At 37.5% G+C, this 19,647-nt stretch overlaps 1 protein-coding gene across 1 annotated transcript; it reads right to left on the bottom strand.

The window, feature by feature from the left end:
* Position 1: 1 nt before the first annotated feature.
* LOC109373280 (multifunctional protein ADE2-like) lies at positions 2–1,159 on the bottom strand (the record flags this gene model as incomplete). The annotated part of the gene is given in 2 exon segments (XM_019627018.1): positions 2–924; positions 927–1,159. Coding segments are annotated over 2 exon segments (1,131 nt in total), but the record flags the coding sequence as incomplete, so codon positions are not given.
* Between the last annotated feature and the right edge of the window lie 18,488 nt (positions 1,160–19,647).

Here is a 19,647-nt window from a genome sequence, read left to right as displayed (position 1 = left end):
AAAGTATTGTTGGACAGCCAAGACCACTGGGTAGTCGAAGAGAAGACCACACATCCTGAGCTCCCCAGTCTGGAGTTAGGGGAGGACAGCTGATAACTGGGTACGCAGTGTTACCAGACATCACTGGTCCTAAACCATTGCTTCTGCCTGCCACTGCCACAAATACAGTAGGAATGCCATCCCCTTCATACTCAGCTTTAATCCTCAGAGTTTCATCTGGTCCTTTATGAGCAGATGTTACCCGAAGTTCACATGGAATGCCAAAGTTTCCACAAGCCTTCTTGATTTTTTCACAGTGACCGAGATCAGAAGTTGAGCCCATCAATACTACAACCCTGCACTGACTTTCTGGCTTCAGAAGCAACTCTACTCTTTCTGCAACCCACTCAAAATTTTTCTTTACCATCTGGAGCCCTTCAGGAGTTACTTCCTTGAGGTCACGATATGACTGTTTGTCTTTCTGTTGGCTTCGATCTCCTGACGGCCAGAGTCTCCAGGAATCATTATCAATAACATCAGCAAGAACAATTTCTTTGGTGGTGACATCAACACCAAACTCAATCTTCATATCAACCAGTGTACAATCCTGGGGCAACCAGGATTTCTCCAGAATTTCAAAAATAGCCTGTGTAGCATGACTCATGATATCCACTTCAGTTTGGCCTATAACAAGTCCAGCAAAGCAAAATTTTGCAGCAATGATCTGTTCCTCAGACCACTGTGGATCATTATTGGCATCATCCTTGAAAAACATCTCCACTTTAGGTGGGTAAAACTTATATCCTTCCTTGACACCAGGATTTCTTTTGAGAAAAGAACCAGTTGCTATTCTTCTACAAACCCATTCAATTGGAATCATTTCACACTTGGGTGCAATGAAAGCTGTCTCCCCCCATTTTCTGGTGAAAGCAGTTTTGATACCTATTTCTGTAACAACTGAAAAATACAACTGGTAATTTTATTTGAGATTGCAGCTTTTCCTTCCAGGTGATTCTTTCTGGCTGCATTTCCTGCTGTAATCTGGTCCTTGGACTGCAGGAGAACTTTTCCTGGACTATCTAACAATTCATAGACTTCTTTTGTTTTACCCTCATAGAGCTTATTACCAATGTTCAGTACCTCAGCTGTCGCCATTTTCCTTGGTGGGCTGGGGGTAGTGGCCGCGCCTCATTCTATTTCTTATGTTTAGGCATTTCTTCTTTTATCATATAGTTGGATTTTATTATTTTCTTCTTTTTTAAATCTAATCCAACTCCAACATTTAACCAGTAAGTTTTACCCTTTTATGTTTATTGTGTATTCATACGCTTAGACAGTATTTTTCCACCTTGCTTCCTAATTTCAATTACCTAAAATTTGTCTTTATCTTTTTTACCTTATCTCACTGTTAAAAATTGATATCTGTGTAAAAATTGATATCTTCATTTTCATTTTAGCCCAGTTTCTTATGATTTGATTTTCCCACCCTAGCTCCCATCATATTTATAAGAACTGGATATAATTTTAGTTATTAATAACTCTAAATAGAATTTATAATTTTTTTACTTGATTTCTGTCAAATTTTAAGTATATAACTTCCTTAAGGAAGATATATGATTATTCTAAATTCTTACATGTCTTGCTACATCTCCTATACTAGCTTTTTTTTTTTTTGAACACTGCCTCAGAACTTATGTTAATGGTACAGATTTGAGTAGCATGCATTCAACATTTTAAGGATTTATATGCCTGAGATATAGTGCTATTATATCTTCACTTTTGAATAATTGGCTAAATGGGTTCTGGGTTCAAAGTTATTTTTCTCCTGTACTAAAAGTTATTAATTACTCTATCACCTTCTATAATCCATATTGTTTATATAGAGTATGCTATAAAACTAATTTCTTTTTTCTTTTTAGATGGTCTATTCTGTCTCTCTAAAGTTTTTGGAACTGTTTAAACTTTTGCTGTTATCTCTGAGGTTTAGCATTTCATACTCCATTTCAACTTGATGATGTTTTTTTGTTTTTTATTTATTTATTTATTTATTTATTTATTTTTATTGTTAGTTTCAGGTGTACAGAACAATGCAATAGTTACCCTTTTCACCCTCACAAAGTAACAACCCCCCTCCCCCCATCAACTTGATGATGTTTTAATTCTAAGAAACTAATTTCCACCCTGTCTCCAAATATTTTGTCTCCATTTTATTTACGTCTTCCTTAGGAATTCCTGTTATCTATATAATGACAATTCTTCTTTCATTTTCCATAACTTTTATATTTATACTTTCTTTTTATCCTCTTATGCTTTTTTCAGGGAACATATTCAATCTGAATTTCCAATTCAAGTATTTATCTTCAGCCTTGTTTAATGTACAACTTTTCTCTTTTTCTTTAATTGTTATGTTTTATGCTTACTAATTAATTCACTGTTATGTTATTGTCATTAAATGTTACTTATATATGCCTTCATATCATTTATTGTGCTTTTTATCTGTATTTTAAAGTGCTAATGTCTCTTGTTTTTAATCTTATCTAATATTTTAAAAACTATCCTTAAACTCCTCTTGAGCTCATATTCCCTAAGAGATCTCAGCTCCTCTGTCTGATAAGGTATATATAGGTGATATACTAGCCTTGGTCAGCACGGATAATCTCAATGGAAAAAGAGTGGTGCCCAGTTTGGAGAGCCCCGAGAAACCCAATCATTCCATTTGGATATGTTGTGATTCTTTACCCTCTTCCTTCTAGGGAAGGCAATAATGTGAGGTTCTCTTGGCATTTACACTAGCCGTGTGGGTTTAATAGTGGAGGATCCGTGACGTAGTCCTGGAGGGCAGTCATGCCCAGCTGTTTCTGCATCTCTTCAGAAATCTGGGCTTTTGTGCTGCCCAGAAATCACTCCTGTAAAAAAACCATGTCAATGGTCTTGACTTTAACTTTGGCTTTTTTTTTTCAGTATGAAGACAGGTGCTTATTTCCCCAAGGCAAGTAGAGCATGTAAAGGCGAGGAGAAATCTCACAGTGCTCCCTTACAGGTCCTCCCACCCCAGTCACTAAAACCACGCCCATCAGCCAAGTGCAGCCTTCCATCATCGCTGCTGTTGATTCTTTCTCTTTCCCTAATTTCTTTGGTTTCGATCTTTTGGGAGAGAAACATCAATCTGCATTAATTTATCATACATAGTTAATTGTCTGTGAAATAGGTATTAATTTATACCTATTTTATTTATTACTCAATTAATTTAAAAAAACTAAGGTTCAGAGCAGTGAAATAATTTACTTCATGTCACAGGATTACTAATGTCAGGCTTAAACCTATCACACTTCCTGGATTCTAAAAACCATAAATTTTATAACTGATTTTCAGAAAGAAAGAAAAAGAAAAGGAGAAATAGCAGATTTCCTTATTTCTACAATTCACATTCTTTCATATATTTATTAACATTTCTGAAATGGGGATGGGCCCCTACAACCAGTGGTGTGTCAAAATTTAATCATCAGCTTTTTTTCTTTTTTAGTAGTATACAATGGATTTGGAAAGTTAGGCTTAATGAAGTAAGATATAGCTTAGGACTTAGCTTACAATGATAATTGTACGCTCTATTATTAAGACATATGGAAATGCTATTATAATAAAATGTGAAAAATGGAAGTTTTAAATCAGAGAAAATTTGATATACCTTCTGTTTCCAGATATTATACTCTGAGTTTTGGAAAGCAATGTTGGGTAATCTGATATTTATAAACCTATTGGCATATATATATATATATATATATATATATATATATATAATCTGCAAAGTCATAATCATTCCAATAATGTTTCATTATATGCCAATCACTATATTTCCATGCCACAAAACTCTATTATTTTTATATAAAATGAATTCTTCTGAAGCAATCTAAAAACTGTCACATTTTAAAGGCAGGATATTGTGATGTTGTACTGTAAGACTCTTGTTCATATACCAATGAGTAATTAGAAGTATCTATTTGTATCTTGATGTACGTTTTTAAAGATTCCCAGAAGTATTATATGAATTTGTTGAGTATAGCACATATGTATCAAAATTTAAATGGGATAGACTTATTCCTTTGCATGCTCCTTGATTCTGTTAAGTTAGCTTAAATTTTGTTTTCTCCACTCTACCAGAATAACATCTCCTTGATATATGTGGTTATATTTTCATTTCATTTGTAGCTTTCAACCTTGGCATGGTTACAGGCACTTGGTTGGTACACAATAATCACCCTATGACAGAATAAATAAATTCTAATTCTAAAATTCTATTTTATAATAATGCTCTATTTATAATATAAAATTTTTTAGGACAGAAAATGTATGGCATTGAATTCTAAGAATTAAGGACAGTGCTTTCACATAGGAAAAATAAACTTTTCAATACCTATGATGCACACACTGCAGAAAATTAAGTAAATGGTCTCCATTATTATTAACTCATAATAACAAGAAATAACAAACATAAATATGTTGGCAATGCAATATATAAGTAATGGGAAAAATTATGTATACTAAGCATCACATTTACCTTAAAGAGGCAAATTCCATCTTGGGGGCCCTCATATCTTAATCTACAGTAGTGTCTTACTTGTATATAAAATCTCATCTGTTATCACTCAGTATTACACTGTTTTGACCCTAGTCCCCTTAATTCTCAAGATAAAACTCTTCCCTTGGACATAATTTTCCAAAACATCCCCCCATCCATTACTCATCAACACTGGAATAAGCAATTATAACTATGCATGTATGTGTGCAATTGTGTGTATATGTGTGCACATACAAAAAATATATATATGCATATTCATGTATGTATATGTACATATCTATACATTTGTGCATGTATATGTGCATGCTTGTGTATGCTTTAGGTATATATACATATATATACCATTAATATTATCAGATCTCTTAATCATCTCTATTATTTATTTAAAAAAAGAGAAAAATCATATACTCCTAAAAATTACCTGTCTGGCAAATAGCACATATAGTAATTTTTGTAATGAAAAAGGTGAAAGCATAAAATGTTTTATAAGATGAAAGATGAAGATTGAAGGTAATTGGAATATATCACGGCAGATTTAGAAAAGATAAAATTTAGCAGCCTTATTTATTCTCTCACATACACGTATAAAAGATCATATAATTTTTTATCCATAAATTTAATCCTATAAGTGTTAAAATGCTTGATAGCCCAAAAACTTTTCAAAGTATAAAGAACTCAACTTTACGATTATATTTTTTTTTCTTTTTTTCATGATGATTCCTAGGGATAAGTATTGTATAAAGCATTTTAAAAAGCACTTATATATTTAGGACAAAATGTTGTTTTTTAGCCTTCATAGGTTAATTTAGAATTTAGTTGTATTTTAGTAGAGTAAATAGTAAATTTATATCTCTTCAAAGCTGGGGCAAAAATCTGTATCTTATTGAACTGTTTCTGGTCCAGTATAAACTAGGGCAATATATTTTTTTTAACATGTGTTTAACAGAAATTATAGTTAAGATTAACACATATTGGTTGAATCAAGACTTTTGGATTAGGCCCGGGGACTACTGCTCTCCTAATTTCCTTTTAAGTTAATTGCTTCAGTGTAGGCAAGACTAGATTGCCAAAAATAGTGCAAAGCAAATGATTGGCTTATATGCAGGATTTCATTTTTCTTGAAGATCCTTATACAAATGAAATGACTTTGCATCATCCTGGGAGAGAAGGTGAAATCAATATACCTACTGTATATTTCTTTCATTTTCAGTTCATATTAGTAATAATAACTTTCATGCAGGGCCTTTCATGGAAATTAATGACTGGTTGGAGTTAATGGACCAAAGAGCAACCCCTCCCAGACAGTCATTAATCTCCAGGAATGCCTTATCCTGCAATTGCAATTGCTTAAATAAAAGCCTGCAAGAGAATTCAAAGAGAAATGCTGGACCTGCACTTGTCACTACAGAACAAATGGCAGCTTCGATCCAAAATAATTCTCCAAAGGAACAAATAATTTGTGTTCAATTGCTTTGTTTCCTAAGATGCCGCACAGCATTTACAACTGTTCAAGTTGCCAAAGCAGATTGTACGTCTTCAGGAGTCAATGCTAGATGGAATTGTCCTAACGTGAAATTTCACTATAAGTGGAAGAAAGTAGACAGCACTTTAAGGGACTAATTTGCAATATTAGTTTTTTGTGTGTATGAATAATTTCAGAAGGCACTTAGGCCCAAAGAGCTGTAACATAAAAAAAAAAATCTGCACAAATAAAGCATGCCCAAAATGTGTTTGCTGTTGAAACAATTGATTCTGCATTACTTATCTTACTTATATCTCAAAACACTACCATCCATTGGTTTCAGAATGTATGGATGACCTCCTTCTGGTTGCCACTTCTTACTCCCTTTCCTGACTTTGTCCTTTCACTTACCTAGATGTTAGTGTTATCTGGAAACATGCTTCACCTTCTCTTTTTAGTCTGTTAGAACCCTAAGCCTTCAGCTACCTTCTATAGGGTGAAGTCCTGCCCCAACCTGAACTAACTGTCTCTCCAGCCAACCTACTCCTTGTTCAGTGATGTCGCTCTCAGTAAATGAGAGTCATCAAATTCCATCCTAGAACACTCATTTTCAAAATTCTCTTTTCTTTACTAAGCCCTGGCAAGTCTACTCTCAGAATAATGCCTCAGTTGAATCCGCTGTTTGTCAGTTATGTGACCACCCCCTAATTTAGTGTGACATTGCCTTTTACATGGACTGATGGGCAGCATAACTGATTTTTCTATTGTCAGTCTTCCTCCCCTGCAATTGCCTTCTCCATATAGTTATCAGTGATCCTCCCAAATTGCATGACCATGTTACCCTGTGACATAAGACCTTCGAGGACATGCCATTGTCCATTTAATACAGTTCATACTATTTTATATGATTTACAAAATAATCAATAATCCGGCCTTTGCCCATCAATGAAAAAGGGAAAAATGATGGATAATCTTTAACTGTTTAGTAGTGTTAACAATTATTCACTATGGTGGACATACTCTAACTTCCTAGTACACCTCCATACAATCCTTTAAGTGTGGGCAAGACCTGTGATCTGTTTCTTACCCATAGAGCATGGACTAGATGCACGTGATTAAGTATAAGTGTTTATGTTGCATAAGACTGTATCATCTGTCTTGCTATGAGATGCTCTCCTTTGTTGCCTTTAAAGAAGCCATGTTGTGAGCTGCCCTATGGATAGGACCAGCTGGCAAAAGGTGGAGGGTGGCCTCTGGCCTACAGCCAGCAAATATTAATAACTTAGGCCCTCAATCTAGAGGCCTCCCTGAAAGAAGCTGAATTCTACCAAAAATCATTTAACTTAGATCGTTTTCACATGATGTAGGAAAACCTCTGATGAGAATCCAGTCTTGGCAGACACCTTGATTAAAACCTGACGGGGAATGCAGTCATGCTATGCCTACATTCCCAACTCACAGGGACTATGATATAATAAATAAGTGTTGTTTTAAGTTACTGAATTTTTGGTAATTTGTTCTGTCTCAATAGAAAACTAATATATTCATACTTAATAATAAACCTACCATTGCTAAAGAGTTCAGAGGAAATATTTTCAGTAAATATGCATAATAGGGTGTCAAAAATATAAGGCAGAAGGCCATTTCTTATAGTCAAACACACACCTACACAAACACACTTACAGAGAGCAAGACTATGATTTTTCATTTTAAACTCTTTTAGATAATGACAGAGAAATGTGTTCACTAAAAAGATTAAGCATAAATGTGGAGATAAAATAGTCCTCTGAAGAGAAAAAAAGTAATTAGAAGAAAAAGAAAAGAAAATGTGTCAGTCAGATAGAGTAGAGAGAAGATAGATAGGGACCCCCAAGGGGCATTTGAAGGAAAAGGAGCACTCACCCCAAGATAGGGCGAAATAGCAGGGACTGATAGTTCAGAGCCCTGGCTATTAATTCATGTGTCAAACTACTCACAGTTGAGAGCATAGACAACCTGCCCTGTTGCAGTCTGGGAATTTAGATTTGAAATCTAATAGTTAACTGTGTTACATTTTACAGATAAGAAAACCAAGGCCCAAAAAGCTTAAGTTAATTTTCCCCAAACCGTACAGTGTACAGTTGGAGCGGCCAGATGTCAAAATCGGTTTTGACTTACTTCATGTGCTATCTGTCTATTACCCTGATTTATTTTGAATTTTAGAGTAACTGGTTACATGGTTTGATTGATATATCAAAACAACTACTTATTATAGGCAAAATGCTTCTATGTTAATAAAACAGTTCCTGCTTTAAAAATAAAATATAAATGTTTGTATTTGAAGTGTTTTTTGTTCAGTGTTTTGAATCCTTCTGCCCTTTCAAAGTAAATTCTTAAAGATTTACAAAGTGTTAAACTCAAATTGATAAGAATATTAACTTCCAGGTCCCTGTGATATCCCATATCAAGGTTTCTGTCTAGAATTAGACAGATTTATACCTTAGACACCAGGTTTAACACATAATTACCTCTTCATTGTGAAGAATGGGAAGGTTATCATGACAATTGATGAAAAAAGTCAACAAAGGAACATATCTTGTGAAATGCAACAGTTAGAGAGACATTCAGCATTTTCTAGTAGGGGCTGAGACAGTCCAAAGACTAATTTAGATCACCATCTAAACAATTTAGGTCCTGAGTATCAACAGAGAGTTAACTAGTTCACTTCGGTGGTATTGGAAGACATAAGATATAATGGCCAGGGGGCAAAATGGTGAAAATGGAAAAAATAAAAATGCACAACCACTTAGCGATTAATTTAACTTTGCATCTATTTTTACCTCTTATTATGCTTCCAGGAAAATAAACAGAATAAAGTGAGATAATGTATATGAAAATCCCCGTATATCAACATCACTCAATAAATGTCTTTAGAAAGTTAATTAACTCTATCTTGACTCAAATTCATGGAAACAAAGTCTTGACTATGTCATTTTTAATATAAATGACTTGAGGTGATAAAAACACTTAAAATTGTTTGGCTATCATCATTTCCTTAGAGTCTGTTAATAAGGACTCATAATATACCCTCTAAATGAGCAAATCTTACTGAAGAAGAATAGATATCATATGTATTATGTTCTGTGCCTTCCAGGAGTGTATGGTCTAACTGGAAAGATCACAATAATAATGTTAACGATATTATTCTAAGTGCTACAAGTCTTCAACAAATGAAAGACAAAAGTTCACCAGTGTAAACTCTATGGTGCTGGCAGAATTTGGTTGAAGATATTAGATAAGCAGAGGGGAAAATGTGAGGCATTCCAGAGGCCCTGGAATTGTGACTGCAAAAGCATCAAGGTAGAGAATAGAGGTGCTGAGGGGGGACATTAACATTCCTTGGGGCATTGATGTATACCAAACAAACCAACTACACGAAGCATAAAAACTGTTTTCCAAGCAACCCCTTCAAAACTGTAAAGAGCATGCATGCTTTAATTACTCAAAATAACTTTTATGATAGCTATTGCCTTCAACATTTTATATGTAATCCCAATGTGAGCGGACACCTCTCTGAGCCTTTGGGTCTCAGCCTCACAGCTCCTGTTGCACAATGCCTTGGTAAGTAAGCCTTATGCCCCCTCCAGACTCCCATGAGTACTTTTCTCAAAGTCCCCTGTACTCCTGAGCTCTCATATGCTGGTCCTCTACTACAACACAATTGTGAACGTTTCTTTTTTCCAATTTTCATTAAAAATTCAATCACACAAGGCATTCTATTTTATTGGTTGCTTTATTGAAGCTCAGGCTTCAGAAAAATTGGTGCGTGTCTGTGAGTATTACAACTTCCCGTGATGACCTGCAGCCCTCTTTCTTCCACACACACTTCATTCCTGTAGCCATATGCCGTCATTCCCTTTTGCCATGCAAAGCAGCCGCACTTCCTCTCTGGAACCTTGCTACCATCCCACATCCCACAGAAACTCAGCTACCAACACACTGTTCATCAAAGAACTTTTCCAAGATCTGTTGTTCAAGCATCAGAGCATATTGTAAAAGGTTTTGAAACGGACAAACAAAATCATGGAATGTCTTATCCTGTGCAGCTTACACTTGATGGAACATTTCATCTCTCATTTTCCTAGAGCTATTTGCAACTCTGCAAGTTGTAGAAATCTGATCATAGCACAAATAATTCCAATTCATAAAAATGCTAGAGTTCTGCCTGGGGGAATGTAGTTGAATGTTGCCCTATCGATACTGACTCATGGTGCCTTTAGCCACAAACTCATTGTCACAATTACTGATTGTCCATATGTGTGTGTTTTGGGGGATCCCCTTTGAAACAGCTCTGACATCTTTGTGTTTCCTAATTAATTAATGGCTTAATAATATCTTTGGCCCATATTTTAAAAATATTTTGTAAAAGTCTAGATCTTAGCTTTTTAAAAATGTACTCAATAAAAATTTAACTTCCCATAAAGTATTTTCACTCATCTACAAGGAGTCTTCAAATATTATCCTTAAATTTTGGAAAAATATCTGGGAAGCCAAAAATTAAGTTTAGGAATTTTCAAAGAACTTCTTTCTTACTTAGCACATTCAAGAAAAACCCTAACTGTCTTCGATTGGCCATAAAATATTAGCATAGTTGATTCTTAAATGCACTATCAAGTTTCCCTACTAGAAATGACATACAAGAAAAGTGACATATTACTTAAATTTTGATAGCATAAACTAACATACATGCTCTTAGCTGCAATCACTTTATGTTCACTATGAACTTGGAATTCTGACAACATATGTGACTTCATATTTTATGGCCTAAATTTGTTATGTTTTAAAGGATATTTATTCAATTACTCACACTCATAGAAGTCTTTATGTCTTTTTTTTTCAGGAAGCTGAACATGACAAGACATTAAACATGTGAAGGTTTGTCTGTACAGGATTGTGAAACAGAAAAAAAAAAAAGGCCACCCTATCATAAATGATTAAGATGCACATTAGTCAATTCATTCTACTAATTACCTGCATAAAGTTTTAGCTGAGCTTTTATGGTTTTATAAATGTTAATTATATGTGGATATATACGGTGTGTGTGTATATGTATATGCATATATATATATATATATATATATATATATAGAGAGAGAGAGAGAGAGAGAGAGAGAGAAAGAAGGAGAGATTAGATATCTCCTCTGACAATTGTATTTCACACAATGTATTCTTTCAGATGACTTTTTTCCATCAAATATTGTGATAGCACTCCCATTCTTCACAATAAAAATATAGTAACATGTTAACCTGGTGGCAAAGGTAAAGAGCTGCTAACCTCTGGAGGAAATTTTGATGTAGGTGCTTAAGAGTATTGAAAAAAAAAGTTCTTATCTGTTTGAGGTTTCATTCTTTGTAAATCTCTACAAACCTATTATAAAAGACAAATTTAGAAAAAAAATACTTTATCTACTCATCTATTAATTCAATCACTGATGTTTCATTAAATTTACTATAAGCCATGAGTTTTACTTGAAGTTGAGGATAAACAGATAAATAAAACTTAGTTTATTTAGTACTGGTGGCACTCTAAGGGAATAAATAAGTATAAACAGCTAGCTAGAAAGAAGTTTTAAATCATATATTGGCATGTTACAAACTATAGGGCTTTGGGTTCTTCACATAATTTAACTCTCTGTTCTTTTTTTTTTTTTAAAGATTTTTATTGGGTAATTGGGGGGATGGGAACAGTGATGGGGAATTGGGGGAAGGGGAACAGACAAGATGCTGTCGTTTTTGTTCTTCAATCTAGTTGTGGAGGACGCTGCTTCACTGGCCCAAGTTGGCACCATCATTGTGCTCTTCCCGGGCGAGACAGATCAGTCGCCGGCTTCTGGACGGCCGCTCACTGCGGCTGCTGGCCGATCACGCTGACTGCTGGCTACACACGGTAGCCCATGGCAACCCACTGCCACAGGGGCTGCAGCCTACGCCGTCGCCAGCGACTCACAGCAGCCCAGCTCCAGGTTGAGCTGTTGTTCAGCATCTTAGCTGTGGAGGGCAGTGTCACTGGCCCTCATATGTGGGATCCGAACCGGGGCCCTCTGGCATCCCAAGCCAGTTCTTAACCATCGCGCCACTCGGCCGGCCCTAACTCTCTGTTCTTAATCTATAAAATGAGGAACTTTATCTCAACTTCTTTGGACTTGTGTGAAGATTAAATTTTAAGCAAGCACCTGACACATAGTAGGTGCCTAATGTACAGGAGCTTTTTCCAATGAGATACTGCAGTTTGGGGGACCACGTTTCAGGGAAACTGAGTAGAAAGAGATTTAGTAGTAAGTAGAATCACGGGTATCCTCATAGAGTTTATGACACTTAATCTAGTTGTTCAAGAATAAGTAGGCATTGTCTAAACAATAAGATTGCGTATACCAAGACGTAGGGGTGGAATCTCAACAGTCCAGGTAAATTTATCTATTCAGCATTTTAAAACAAAGGGGAAAATAGTTACTCTAAATTTAAGGTAATTAAAATTAAAAGTTAAAATTCTGGAAAGTTAACTAGTATTGAATTTGTTTAACTTAGGATAAATTATCACTATAATTTCCAAACCTTACATGCATTCCTATATGTGTGTTTTTCCCCTCAAAAAATGTCAGTTTGGTAAAATATACTTTGACTTTTTTTATAGTTGTATCTATTATTTTTTTTTTAAGATTTTATTAGGGAATTGGGGGAGGGAACAGTGCTGGGGAATTGGTGGAAGGGGAACAGACAAGTTGCTGTTCTTTGGTTCTTCAGTCTAGTTGTGGAGGACGTCGCTTCACTGACCCATGTTGGTATTATCATTGCCCTCTTCCCAGCTGAGGCAGTTGCTCATCAGCCATTGGATGGCTGCTCATGGTGGCTCATGGCAGCTCAGGAAAGCTCATGCCAGTTGGCAGCCAGTTCCACTGCAGCCTATGACATCGCCAGAGACTCACGGCAGCCTAGCTCCAGGTCAAGCTGTTTATCATCATCTTAGCTGTAGAGGGCTCAGAGTCACTGGCCCTCATGTTGGATCTGAACCCGGGCCCTGCTGCTCAGAGCTGGTGTCCCAAGCCAGCTCTTCACCAACGCGCCACTCGGCCAGCCCTCAAGAGAATGTTCTTTAAATTTTTAATAATGAATAGGTGCGACTATCTCTTCATTATTTGTAAATTACTCTCACTTTTGCTATTCCCGCAGAGTTTATGGTGGTGAATTTTGAAGAAAGCAATAGAGGTGGAGGTACAGTAGGGATAAGTGGCAGGAAACAATGAGAACAGTGGGTTCTCGGGAAGGCAAAAATTTTAGATGGACAATAATTTCTACAGACATGAGTCTGTGCAAACACCGACATCACTTGAGGAAATCTTTTATTTTTAAGCATAACTTAATGTAAGCATAAGTTGAGGTAATTTTCTTTATAATTTACATGAAAATCCAGCAATTTAAGCTTCTCTTGTTGTGGTCTCAGATGACCAATGTCAATTTCTCCTTCAATCTGAACAGTCAACTCTTAATTTCTAATAGAAAGAGAAGCAGCATCTATATTAATACCCCATCCTTTGAAGTTCACCTCAAAATGAATGAGTTGAATTTTACAGTTTACAAAGTATTTTTAAATACTGAGATATTTAGACATCCCACTCTGTCCTTGTGTGCTTTAGAGTGGTAATTAACCAAGCCCTCATCTTCACTCAAAACTGGGAGCAAATTGGGCCGGCCGAGTGGCGCGATGGTTAAGAGCTGGCTTGGGATGCCAGAGGCCTCGATTCGGATCCCACATATGAGGGCCAGTGACACTGCCCTCCACAGCTAAGATGCTGAACAACAGCTCAACCTGGAGCTGGGCTGATGTGAGTCGCTGGCGATGGCGTAGGCTGCAGCCCCTGTGGCAGTGGGTTGCCATGGGCTACCGTGTGTAGCCAGCAGCCAGTGTGAGCGGCCAACAGCCTCTGTGAGCGGCCGTCCAGAAGCCGGCAACTGATCTGCCTCGCCTGGGAAGAGCGCAATGATGGTGCCAACTTGGGCCTGTGAAGCAATGTCCTCCACAACTAGACTGAAGAACAAAACAACAGCAACTTGCCTGTTCCCTTTCCCCCAATTCCCCAATTCAAAAAACCTTTAAAAAAAAAAGGGAGCAAATTAATAAAGACAGGAACCACACTGATGGAGATCACAATAGGCCAGACTGGGAAATGTTGCTTAAACTAGATAATTTTCAACATGGTGCTTTTTAAATAGATCTGACTCTGAAGTCATGCAAGCTGTGGAATGAAAGGGCGTGTTGAGGAAATCACAAGTAAACCAATGTGTGATGGTTAACGTTATGTGTCAACTTGACTGGCTATCATATCCAACTCTTTGGTCAATGCTAGTTTGCATGTTGCTGTCGAAGGTATTTGTGGATGTGATTAACATTTACAATCAGTTAAATTTAAGCAGGTTATCCTCTAGAACAGGGGTCGGCAAACTTTTGAGGTGGAAGAGCCGCCAGGGGTCAGCAAACTGTGGCTTGGGGGCCACATGTGGCTCTTTGGGTACTTACATGTGGGTCTGAAAAATGAAAATAAAACTATCATAGTTTCATTTATAAAAATTTTAAAGGATATTATTCACATAATGGTGATTATGTCAAAATATATTTATGGCTTTCGAATAATTTTAAATTGTTGTGAGGGACAGGATTGACTCTTCCAGGGGTCAGCAAACTTTTGAGACGGAACGTATCCAAAGAGCCGCATGTGGCTCATGAGCTGCAGTTTGCTGATGCCTGCTCTAGAATATGGGTGAGTCTCCCCCAGTCAATGAAGGTCTTAGGGTGTCACCTCACAAGAACTTCATTTCTTTAGCATGCATTCTGCTTTAATCCATTCTGCTTTGTTTACCCTGATAGAACTATGACTCACCTGCATTTTTCCCCAGACCCTCCTACCTGTGTATACACTGTATGCCCACTGCTTTTAATCATTAAGCCCTTAGGACATTAGGTTCTAGTCAGAGTCAAACTCACTTAAGAAGAAAGCTTCAGGTCTATCAACCATGACCAAGATACAATAACCATACCTCAAACTAGAATAAGGTTTTAGTCAAACAAAGATAACACCTTGGCCTCAGTTGTGTTTCAGCTCCAGACTCATGAAAGCGCAACGACTCCACAGACCACATCCCCTGGAAACCAGATGGAACAATGCCGCGACTGGCACCAGGAACTGAAGCCATGATCAAGTGCTTCCTGCCTTAGCACCGACCAATCAGGAGAGCCCACGACCCCAGCTCCCATAATAACCATGATAACGTCTTTTTCCTTATATAATATAACCTAGTCACTAGAGGTCATCGAGGAGTCAGGCTTTAGAGAGGACTAGCTCACCTGAATCTCAGCTTAATGCTAACTCCTTAAATAAAACTTTACTTTCTTTGCTGCAAAATCCTGCCCCTGTTTCCTTTTGGCTTGGATGTATGCAGGCAAGAGAACCTTTTTGAGTCCACAGCAACAAAGGTAAAAATTGAAGTTTCCAGGTGAAGAAACAATTCTGTTTTAAGACTTCAACATATAAACCTGCCTGAGTTTCCAGGCTGCTGGTTTGCCCTACAGATTTTGGACACAACTGTGCAATATGAACTTTCACCTGAATTTCCAGGCTTCCGGTCTGCCCTACACATTCCAAACTTGACGTCTATCACAATCATGTGAGCCAACGCCTTAAGATAAATCTCTATATAGACATCTGCTGTATATGTATATATCTCATTTGTTCTGTTCCTCTGGGAAACTGAACCCTAATAAACAGTGCAATACACATAACAAGATTGCAAGATCCAGAACAAGAAATAAGGCTAGACTTGACATGCGTCTTTTAGAACAACCGAATTCCTTAAGAAGCTCTGTTGAGTAAGAGAATGTGTACCAGGCAGAGAATCACAATTCAGCACTTCTCTATCATCTGTGTCACTGGCCAGCTGTGTGACGTTCACCCATTTCCACCTAAATGTATTCATCTGTAAAATGACAAAATTAGATTAGCTCATCTCCACAGACTCTTCCTGCTCTAACATTAGATAATCTCTGTGCTCCAGCATTTGCGGTTACCATCTCCAGAAGGACCCAAATTTACAAAGACTCCCTTTCTGTAACATATGGCTGACATAGGCAGAGAGCTGAGTCGGTAGAGAAATTTGCTAAAAATAAAGTAAGAAATGGGCTGGTCAGGAATTTGAAGTCCAAATAAATGCAGAATGCATAAGTATCTGAAGCAATTTTGATTGGCTCATTAAAGTGAAGTAAGCCACAAAAACCCTGGGACCCATCTGCCCCAGATGAAGGGTTTTGTTGTTATTTTATTTATTGCTTGTTTGATGTGCCATATCTGGCTTCCTTGATGAATCTCTTGCTGTCAGGGATACAAGGATCTGTGGCTTTTCTTTCCTGCTCTGATTCCTTTCAGACCCTGCTCTTTCTGACCATTTGTACCTCTAGTTCCACAAAGATTTGTTCAGGAATCTGGGGTTTCCCCCTAAATGTGATTTTAAGGACTGTGATGCAAGTTTGCTATGCCTGATACTGGGGTTATGAAAGCCATCTTTGTGGTTAGACAATGTGTCTCATATGACCCAATAACCTTGGGATTTATGAATTTAGGAAAAAATACATGAAAATAACATTAAGGTTACTTTCTATAACATAATAAAAATACTGTTATTTTAGTAGTTCCTTAGGAAGATGTAGATATAATAGTAGTAATAATAATATAAGCAAAGTGGGAGGACATATAGATACCACCAATGTCATTGACATTGAGACAGGGGGATAGAAATTGGGTATTATCACAGAAAGTATTCTCATGTGTTGAATGGTTCATGGGAATGTTACAAAATCTGATGTTCCTGCTGAAGGATACCATGAATGTGCTTCTTCATATGGAATCATATTCTTAGAGCAAATCAAATGAGACTTCGGGTCCTGAGTAGATTGGCCATGTATTTCTGTATTGTACTTCTCACTGTTACTGTTTTATTACTGCTAATAGATCTGTGTTTCAAAGTGTGGTCCTGGGCCCAGCAGCATCCTTATCACCTGGGAACTTTTAGAAATATAAGTTCTTGGGCCGGCCGAGTGGCGCGATGGTTAAGAACTCGCTTGGGATGCCAGAGGGCCCTGGTTCGGATCCCACATATGAGGGCCAGTGACACTGCCCTCCACAGCTAAGATGCTGAACAACAGCTCAACCTGGAGCTGGGCTGCCGTGAGTCACTGGCGATGGCGTAGGCTGCAGCCCCTGTGGCAGTGGGTTGCCATGGGCTACCGTGTGTAGCCAGCAGCCTCCGTGAGCCGCCGTCCAGAAGCCGGCGACTGATCTGCCTCGCCTGGGAAGAGCGCAATGATGGTGCCAACTTGGGCCAGTGAAGCAACGTCCTCCACAACTAGACTGAAGAACAAAAGGACAGCAACTTGTCTGTTCCCCTTCCCCAATCCCCAGCACTGTTCCCATCCCCCCAATTCCCCAATTAAAAAAAAAATCTTAAAAAAAAAAGAAATATAAGTTCTTGGGTCCCTCCCCAGACCTACTGAATCAGAAACTATGGAGATGGAGCCCAGCAATCACGTTTTCTGATTATGCTGGAGCTTGAGAAGCAGCGTTGTAGGCTTAACACTGATTTGCACCAAAATCTACTTTACCAACAAAAACTCTTCTAATGAAACATCTACAGAGAAACATACGTTACTATTTCTCATATGCATCTAAAGGTAGAACCTTATATAACAGAACAATGCTAATAATCAATCAAACATACAAAAGTAATTGAAGGGATTCCAAAATGCACATTTAAAAAACAATGGTTCTTGGACCGGCCGAGTGGTGCATTGGCTAATAGTTGGCTTGGGACGCCAGCTCTGAGCAGCAGAGCTCAAGTTCGGATCCCACATGAGGGCCAATGACACTGCGCCCTCTACAGCTAAAATGGGAAACAACAGCTCAACCTGGAGCTGGGCTGTTGTGAGTCTCCAGTGACGGCATAGTCTGCAATGGGGCTGGCTGGCAGCTGGCGTGAGCTTTCGTGAGCTGCCTGGGCAGTCATCCAATGGCCACCGAGCGACTGCTTCACCCAGGAAAAGAGCAATGATCATACCAACTTGGGCCGGTGAAGCGATGTCCTCCACGACTAGACTGAAGAACAAAACGACAGCAACTTGTTTGGTCCCCTTCCTTGATTCCCCAATAAAATCTTAAGGAAAAAAAAAAAAAAAAGGAAAAACAATGATTCTTTTACTTCTGTTGGTTGGAAATTATGCTTATAATAAGAGACCTAAGGAAAAATTAGGCTTCTTCCTCTATGATCTTAGACTATGATTTAAGTTGTTTGATATTTATTCATCTTAGACTTCCAGAGGCAGCTTGAGTGAAATCAAAGCATTACAGATATCTTCAGACACTGCAGACCTAATATATGTAATTCCAATTTTCCGCTTTGCTCTTTATCTTTATATATCTTCATTACCAACCCACTAGTTCAAACGCTTAGCTGTAGGGGTTGAGAAGAAGGCATTTATTAAATCCAAATTCAAACAAATGTTAGGTAGTTAGAGCCAGGGCTGGTAAAAAAATAGAGATAGAAGGCCATTTGGTATCTTGATTAAAATTAACCAGAAATAATGGGATGTCTAGAGGAAGAAGTAATATAAACACATCACACTAATTTTCTATATCCAAATTACATAACCCTTTGACTCCATTTCTCACTGATTTGCTGTTTTAGGTACAGGAGACGATTTTGGAAAAATCAGAACTGTTACTACATACCAAAGATGACGCTTTAAGCCCTTGATTCAAAATCTTTAATGTTTTCAAACAATCCATAATTAAAAGTTCACCTACCTTCAATTCTAGAAATCATTTCATAATGCAAACTTAATTGGCTGTTATTAGCAGGATCAGATTCAGGAGCTTGTTGTGGCCATGATCAGTTTATCTATTATGCTCATAATTAGGACTCCTGCGGCCGACAGACCCAGAGGAGCTCAAACCTCACAGCAGACCCCCGTTGCCCAGAGCCACTTACATATTCTTAAGTCATCAAGTTGCTATTCCTGCCAGCCACCAAGAGTCACCACCCCAACTTTCCTCTTTGTATTTCTAATCTACCATGTGGATTAATTTGCTTTCTGGAAACCTCAAGGGGCTAAAGCCTTTCTACATGGGTATGTTTGCTTTTCTCAGAAGAATCTCAATTGCTATAATTTGGAGCTCGGGAGCTACTGTCTGGGGGCAGGAATTATTGCATTGTTTTCCTCAGACACTGAGAAAGAAGCCAGGTTGTCTTCTGAAATGCTGGTCTTTGAGACATGTCCTCCCACTTTATTATTATTATTGTTATTATTATTATGGTTGTTGCTGTATTTATAATTATTATTATGTATTATTTAAAGCAACTTTTTTTCTACCTCCATATATTTTACGATTTCTCTCTTTCTTCTTTTCACCATACTTTGGGAATAGACAAAACCTACTCTTCTAGTTCTGTATTACAGTGAGACGCTGGGATATATGTCTGCTCAAAGTAATGCATTTTGGGAAACAGTTCATATATACTAGCCAGAAAAATTGCGGGGATCAATTTGAATGTT

The sequence above is a fragment of the Hipposideros armiger genome, unplaced genomic scaffold (assembly GCF_001890085.2).
Source record: "Hipposideros armiger isolate ML-2016 unplaced genomic scaffold, ASM189008v1 scaffold_700, whole genome shotgun sequence".
Taxonomy (NCBI): Eukaryota; Metazoa; Chordata; class Mammalia; order Chiroptera; family Hipposideridae; genus Hipposideros; species Hipposideros armiger.
This window is presented reverse-complemented; position numbering and strand designations above follow the sequence as displayed.